The sequence below is a fragment of the Engystomops pustulosus genome, chromosome 11 (genome assembly GCF_040894005.1).
Source record: "Engystomops pustulosus chromosome 11, aEngPut4.maternal, whole genome shotgun sequence".
In the NCBI taxonomy this organism is placed as follows: domain Eukaryota; kingdom Metazoa; phylum Chordata; class Amphibia; order Anura; family Leptodactylidae; genus Engystomops; species Engystomops pustulosus.
In genome coordinates this window covers 76,218,608-76,226,629 of record NC_092421.1, presented here as the reverse complement: position 1 = coordinate 76,226,629, position 8,022 = coordinate 76,218,608, and the positions used below count along the sequence as shown (strand labels likewise).

At 39.2% G+C, this 8,022-nt stretch overlaps 1 protein-coding gene across 1 annotated transcript; it reads left to right on the top strand.

Moving 5' to 3' along the window:
* The first annotated feature begins 1,159 nt into the window (after positions 1-1,159).
* Positions 1,160-5,976, top strand: LOC140106612 (CD209 antigen-like protein A). Its single transcript, XM_072131139.1, has 4 exons — positions 1,160-1,230; positions 3,087-3,235; positions 3,314-3,417; positions 5,763-5,976. Exons 2-4 carry the CDS (start codon positions 3,194-3,196, stop codon positions 5,890-5,892), a joined length of 276 nt encoding a protein of 91 aa, XP_071987240.1. The 5' UTR covers positions 1,160-1,230; positions 3,087-3,193; the 3' UTR covers positions 5,893-5,976.
* Positions 5,977-8,022: the final 2,046 nt, after the last annotated feature.

Sequence of the window (8,022 nt, the reverse complement as noted above, 5' to 3'; positions counted from 1 at the left end):
CATGGTACCTGTAATGTCCTTCTATGTGAGGTCTATTAACATCTTTTACATTGTATTGTAGGAGATCAGCAAAAAACCTCCACAAGCTGCAGATACAAAACTCTCCTCGTTGTCCTCCTCCTGGTCACTGTTGTCCTTTGTTGTGCTCTCTTCTATATGGGTAGGAGACATATACGATATTTATTATTACCCCGTTATGTTTATCGAATAATAGATATTACAAGGTCTAAATTGCAACACCGATAGAACCCAACAAGGAAATTAGGGTATTAAAGGGGCTCCAGACGTGACCTTCATTGTGGAGACACCTACCCCATATTCTGTAAATAGGGAATGTCTTGTTTAATACTCCGCCCCTTTAGGAGCTATTATCCAGCTAATAGTTATAGCAACAATGTAATTCTTTTTCTTGGTAAGTGATAAAGATATCTCATACATATCAGATCGGTGAAGGTTCGATTTTTAGGACTCCCGACGATAAGGTTTTTCTATCATTTTATGGGACCACAATCAAAACTGAAAGAATAGCTCCGTTCTCCATGTAGTGGCCAGTCCTGGAAACTGCATCATAATTCATAATAATTAAAGGGTTGTTTCAAGGCCCAGATTGTTATGGGTCTGACATGTGATACATGTGATGCCACCACCAATTACCTGATTTTAGCATCAGAATCAAAAGTGAGGATAGAACTTAAAAAACAATTGTTGTTCTTAAAGTCACCGGCCCAAGGAACATCAGTGAATTTCCTATTCAAATGATTATGAATTACGACGCAGTTGCCAGGGCTGACCACCACTTAGAGAATGGAGTTATTCTTTCAGTGTTGATTGTGATGCCATAAAATGATAGAAGAAGTTGATCAGTGGGGGTCCTAAAAGTCAAACCTTCACCAATCAGATACGTATGACCTTTCTTTATCACTTACCCCCCAAAAATAAAAGTGAAAATTGGTAGCAATAACTAACAGCCAAACCGGTTAGAACTATCTAATTGATGAGGGTCTTCAATCTACGACCCCCAGGGTCAGGGGTTATCCAAATACTCTTGAGTGTTCCACGCTCGACCTCATTAGTTCTACAGCGTAACGTATTGAGATGTTCAGTAATATTTGTTATCTTTTGGCGCTTTGGTGATTTTTTATCTTCCAGGTTATGTTCAAGGACCTGACAAGAACCTTTGGTGTGAAAAAATAAATGATTTCTGTCTGATTTCCAGCACCAATCCCGCAGGTAGGAGGAATATTACACTTATTATAGAGTAGCCTACATGGGGATAACCTGAGGGGGGGGGGGCAGAGAGTGCGGTCACACCCAAGTATCAGAGTCTCAGCGGATCCATAGGGTTTCCAGATGAAGAGACCGGTATCACACACAACTGGGGGCCGAGAAGCTTCATGTTATGGCACTGGTGGCCCATTATGTCTACCTGAAGAAGAACCATTTCTCACAGATTTCATGAGATGTTCTGGTTCCTCGATTCCTTGAGAAAGGAATTTCCCTGAGATATAACCTAAGTTCACATGAGGACACTAGAAAATAATACTAAATACTAAAGTTCTCGTTGTTGGAACAAAAAGAAACCACAAGAAGGCAGCACAACTCAAGAAAAACATCCGCAACAATCATTAGGTACGGAATGAGGTCAGGCTAGGCTTCTATACGGCACAGAACTGATTCTATCATCAGAGGAGTCCAGAAAACCCCATGAATGGTGCTTAATGTGGTCTCCACAGGCTATTAGAATACTAGTGCAGTATCTACAAGTGACTAAAATTCTCTTAATTTAACCCATTTGTGACCGAACTATTTTTAACAAATTTTCATTCTTTGTTTAAAGAGGACCTGTCACCCTGGAAAACCCACCCACCAAATGTGCCCCCCCATAATCCTCCCCCCAGCCCCTTTCTCCCTAGCAATTTTAAAAAAAGATTTATGTCCAGTAAATTCATTTAAACCGATCCGTACTTTTACTAAATAAGAGGTCGGACTGTGTATCCCGCGCGCTAGCAGTCGGCGGTATTCATTAGGGGGCGTGCCGACACACCCCCAGCACGCCCCTGCCAGCGGTCACATTGTAGGAGAAGCCGGCAGCATCGATCGCATCGCTGCCGCTGTAAATAAGCCGGCCGGTAATGTAAGTCCAGGCTGCGGCCCCAGCCACTGATGCAATGCTGCCGGCTTCTCCACCAATGTGACCGCTGGCGGGGGCGTGCTGGGGGGTCGGATCGGTTTAAATAAATTTACTGGACATAAATTTAAAAAAAAAAGGCTAGGGAGAAAGGGGCTGGGGGGAGGATTATGGGGGGCACATTTGGTGAGTGGGTTTTCCAGGGTGACAGGTCCTCGTTATGGGTCATAACTTGGTTTTTGTTTTTTTTTGCAATACTGTAAAACATGTTCCAGAATTTTTTTGGTGACACAAAAAAAGATAGTTAAAAATAAAAAGAGTTAAGGGACCTTTTTTTCCAGTTTTAGTTTTTTGGGGAGTTAAAGTTACAAAAACCGGTGAAAAAAATCTTCTTTGTAATCAATAGTTTATTTTTTTTTTCGGTTTTGAAATTATCTCAAAATGACCATTGTAAATTGTGAATTCCCCTGTGTGTGAAGTTTGTTTTGATATATAATATGTATCGTCTTGGAAAAACGGAGCAACTACTGTGATGTTTTTTATAGGGTAGTGGAGGATTTTTCTTATTTTATTGGGGAATGTTAATGTTTATTATTAAATGTTTATTAATATGTAATTTGTGTGTTTGTGTTTTAACTTTTATGTCCCCCATGAGGTCATAAAACACCCCTGGGGGACATTTTTTTAAATTTCTTTCCTTTTTTCACATCTGTTAGAGCCCCAGTTACAGGGGTACATGATCCCCTGTGGGGCCAGATATTGGATCAGAACTGGACCCAGCAGCTCTGATTAACCCTTACAGACCCATATAGGTCTGTAGTGCTGGGGGCAGAGCTAATAACCGCATCTCCCATCTCTCTGGGGTCTCCGGCTGTCTCTGATTACCAGTGTGAACAAATTAATAAAAAGGTTAAAAAAAAAATAAGAAAAACAAAAACTAAACTTACAAATCTTGCAGGGTGTCAGCTGTGTCCTTCTGATTGGATATCACATAAAGACGACTGCCATTACTTTTCACATAAAACAAGCAAGACGTGGGAGCAGAGTCGGGATCATTGTAGGACGATGGGAGGCGATCTAATGGTCATAAAGGATCAGGAGCAGCAGGTCCGGTGTCTGTATCATATACATATAATATCACATCCATTCTAAGTCTCATATCTGGAATGTTCTTCATTGTTACAGGATTTCATAAACAGAAATCTCCAACAGCCGGGATATTGGATCGGACTTCAGATTGATGGAGAAAAGCAGAGTTGGGTGGATGGAACACATTATAACATTAGCCTGTAGGTGATGGATGTTACTTATATGCATCTTATAGGGGACCTGACCATTTACAATACATACAGTCCAGTAACATACAGTATCTAAGGAATGTTCTGGTGAAAATAAGTGAGGGATCTAAAGAAACTCAACCCAAAAGTAGACAGTTCCATCCCTTTAAGGAGTGGGACTAGTTGAAACGTGGGCAGGTCCATGGGCGGGGCTTAAAAGGGTATTACCAATTGAACATTTACATTTAATTTAATTCATCTGCCCTATAGATACTTTTTTTTTAAATAATATTCAATTGAAAAAATGTGTCTGTGTGAAGATAATTTACCAAAAATGTAGTCTTTAGAAATGCTGTCCAGCTGTCCATGGATATGACCTATTTTGCATATGAATGGCCCGTGAGATGTTGCATGTCCTGTGGTGATGATTGCCGAGTCCAGGGGGTCAGAAAAATGTCCTAAGGTTTAATGCTGCACAAGATTCAAGTGTCTGGTGCTGGATGATAAATCTGTTGTAGTTTACGACTGTCTAGTTGTACTTTGCAACTCCTATTAGTTGGCTTACTTTTCACCAGAAAACTAGGACAAATTTATTTCGGGTCAGCAGTATTTTTTTGGCGCATGGTCCTTTCTGGTTTAAGACCACGCCCCTTGTCATAGACCACGCCCCTTTTGAAGTACTTGTCATAGGAGAGCCAGAAACCTGTCTAAACCCCTTTATAAATTAGTTTTTTTTGGCAAATTATGATGAAATAATTGGGTACACATATTAATAAATCTCCCCCCATTGTTTATTAAAAATAGACTAAAATCATAAAAGATTGCATGATCCCCCTGAGGACCTACACGTTTCAGACTTTGTAATTCAGTTCTAACTCGAGATCTGGGGGGTATAAACAGATGCCAAGCTAAAAAGAATAATAACCAGGTGTAACCCAATAATAGCGCATGCGCAGAACAAACATACCAGGCTTATGTTTATTATTATGTTTGTTATTAATTAATTCTCATAAATCAAAACCCTTTTTCAATATATTAATCATAACAAAATAAAAGACCATTTTAATAAGAGAAAAAGTAAAGAAAGGCATAGCAGACATGGCAGGTTTAAAGATAAGAAGCACAACAACTTATAGAATAAGAAAATGATATGGAGCAATGTCCCTCTAATACAAATATATAATATCTGTCCTGTTCTTGAGCCCCTTGGGATTCCTGCTTCCTGGTTATGCAGCTTGCCGGTTCTATTCCAGCCTCTAAAAGAAGCTGTAACCCTTTCAATACCTGTAATAGATAGATTAGACACATCACCTCTGTGTACATGCAAATAGGGAAGGCTGGAGACATTGTTATCTGAGGGTTTAGAGCCCATGAGTAAGAACTGAATTACAAAGTTTGAAAAATGTAGGTCCTTAGCGGGAATAATACAATATTATGTTATTTTAATCTATTTGTTATACAATATACAACATGTTTTAACAGTAAAGAAGCGAATGCCAGATTCCACATCTTCTCTCCAGAGAATAATCTTGTAGTAGTCCACGGAAGAGATGATGAGGTCACAGATTAGCAATTTTATAGACTCTGGATTGAGGAAGGATGGGATTCAGAAGAAGTTCTTGCATTGTATGTTGCACAAATAACTATATACCAGCCAAGAATATAATGCAGATGTAAATATATACCAGCCATGGATATAATGCAATTGTAACTATATATCAGCCATGAATAGAATGCAGATGTAACTATATACCAGCCATGGATAGAATGCATATGTAACTATATAGCAGCCATGAATATAATGCAGATGTAACTATATAGCAGCCATGAATATAATGCAGATGTAACTATATACCAGCCATGAATAGAATGCAGATGTGACTATATACCAGCCATGAATAGAATGCAGATGTAACTATATACCAGCCATGAATAGAATGCAGATGTAACTATATACCAGCCATGAATATAATGCAGATGTAACTATATACCAGCCATGAATATAATACAGATGTAACTATATACCAGCCATGAATATAATGAAGATGTAGCTATATACCAGCCATGAATATGCAGATGTAACTACATACCAGCCATGAATATAATTCAGATGTAACTATATACCAGCCATCAATATAATGCAGATGTAACTATATACCAGTCATGAATAGAATGCAGATGTAACTATATACCAGCAATAAATATGCCATGTGTATAAATATATGCAAGACATTAATATAAATATATACCAGAGCAAACTTTAAATAAATGTGATCATTTAGAGCAAAAAACTAACTGCATCACTTCTCCTAAAAATACCATTAAAGCGTAACAAAATGTTTGTTCTTATTCCTCAGGGTCCAGGTAACGACACAATCTCCCGGACGGTGCGTTGTTCTGAGTAAAACTGGTTATTACAAGGATAAATGCGATGATAACTACGGATGGATATGTCTGAAGAAAGCTCTGCAGATTGGTCCAAGCTGAGGCTCTGTTGCTCTGTTGTTGGTGGGGAGCATAAGATTTTGTGCATACTCCCTCCAGAGTCTTTGGTCCAAATATATAAATTGGGAAGTTGAATGGACTGTTGTCTTCTTCAAGTCAATAAGATCGTGAAGTAAGAGATCTCCTTATGGAGACTTTGCCAATTAAGGCCGCCTTGTAGGCGTATGGAGACTTATAGCCATTGATGCTCCACTAAGGGATTCTGAGAAATATTCAAATAGATATAGATGACCAAAGCAGAATAGATATATTGGTTTGGCTATAATCTCATTAGGCACAATAGGCTTTGTGAAAGTATCTATTGATGTTAATGTTGTTGCCTTTCATGGTAGCAAAAACTGACATTGTTTTCATTGTCCCATCTTGGAAAATGGATTTGCATATTTCCCAGAATCCCCTAGTGAAGCATCAATGACTGTAGGTTTCCACACGCCTACAAGACGGCCTTTATTGGAGGTTTCCATAAGGAGAACTCTTACTTCTTGACCCTAGTCAATAGCCTCTTTCTGAGCCAAGCCAGTTCCCTACCCTCTACTGAAGATATGCAACCACAGTGCATCACTATTTATCTAAATTTAACAACTTCATCACATAGAACCTGTTTCTTTTTTATGTACAACCATCCACCTTCCTACCAGAATAGCACAGAATAACTGTAGAATGTCCTTAGCACCTCTTGATTTGATAAGAAATGCAGAGAGTGAGCTCAGATAAAATATAAGAGTTTTAGTTGAATAAAAATGGTTTAATTAGCACCAAAAAGAAAAATATTACAAAGTATTTAAAGAAATAAAATAACACAGCAAAAAATAAGAGACAATAAGAAATTCAAAAGCAAAAATAAAATAAAGTTTCCCAAAATACAAAAATGTATGTGTGATGTGTGAAGAGAGCTCAGTGTGTGCAAGGTAAAGCTCTCTCCCTGACCCCTTGAATAGGACACTTTTTAACCCCTGAACTCACATAGACTTGTATTGTATGCCAAATTCCTCCATTAGACTTGCTCACATGTCTATATGGTAACATCTAGAGATGTTCGAGCATTAGGGTACTCGTAACTGCTCGTTGCTCGGACGAATACTTCGCCAGCTCGAGAAAATGGCGTTTTGATTTTTGGCGGCCAGAAACAGAGCCAATCACAAGCCAGGAGACTCTGCACTCCACCCAGCATGACGTGGTACCCTTACACGTCGATAGCAGTGGTCGGCTGGCCAGATCAGGTGACCCTGGAATAGACTAGCCCCTGCCTGCGCTGCTCGCATCATTCTCTGTCTGGATGCCGCTAGGGAGAGAGCTGCTGCTGGTCAGGGAAAGCGTTAGGGTGTTATATTAGCTTACTGTTAGGCAGGAGTGATTCTACAAGAACCCAACAGCCCTTGTTAGGGCTAGAATAGCGTTATATATATTTTTATTTTTTTGTTTGCTTGTGGCTGGGCTTGCTGGCACTAGTAGTGCAGCTAGTACCATATTGTGACGAATTTGCAGTGAGACTTGCGAACGTTATATTTAGCTCTTAGTGACACACATATCCATCTCAAACACCTAAGTGGGACAATCTATTAGGGGTTTGATTGAATTAGGCACAGTCTGCTTTTTTTTTTTTTTTCAAACTTAAAGTGACAGGCACACCACAAAATCCAGTTGTGTGCTGTCAGTGTAGGCTAGAAACTAGGCATACAAGAACCCAACCGGCTTTCTTAGGGCTACAATAGCGTTATATATATATATATTTTGTTGATTTGCTTGTGGCTGGGCTTGCTGGCACTAGTAGTGCAGCTAGTACCATATTGTGACGAATTTGCAGGGAGACTTGCGAACGTTATATTTAGATCTTAGTGACACACATATCCATCTCAAACACCTAAGTGGGACAATTTATTAGGGGTTTGATTGAATTAGGCACAGTCTGACAATTTTTATTTTTTTTTCAAAACTTAAAGTGACTTAGAATCTAGTTGTGTGCTGTCAGTGTAGGTTAGAAACTAGGCATACAAGAACCCAACAGGCTTTCTTAGGGCTACAATAGCGTTATATATATATATATATTTTGTTGATTTGCTTGTGGCTGGCCTTGCTGGCACTAGTAGTGCAGCTAGTACCATATTGTGACGA

What these genes read in the sequence shown, in the direction of transcription:
- LOC140106612 (XM_072131139.1), top strand. Translation starts at nt 3,194, where the DNA reads ATGGGAGGCGATCTAATGGTCATAAAGGATCAGGAGCAGCAG. An exon ending in TAAAGGATCAGGAGCAGCAG is followed by an intron (nt 3,236 to 3,313) that starts GTCCGGTGTCTG and finishes TCATTGTTACAG; the next exon opens with GATTTCATAAACAGAAATCT. An exon ending in ACACATTATAACATTAGCCT is followed by an intron (nt 3,418 to 5,762) that starts GTAGGTGATGGA and finishes CTTATTCCTCAG; the next exon opens with GGTCCAGGTAACGACACAAT.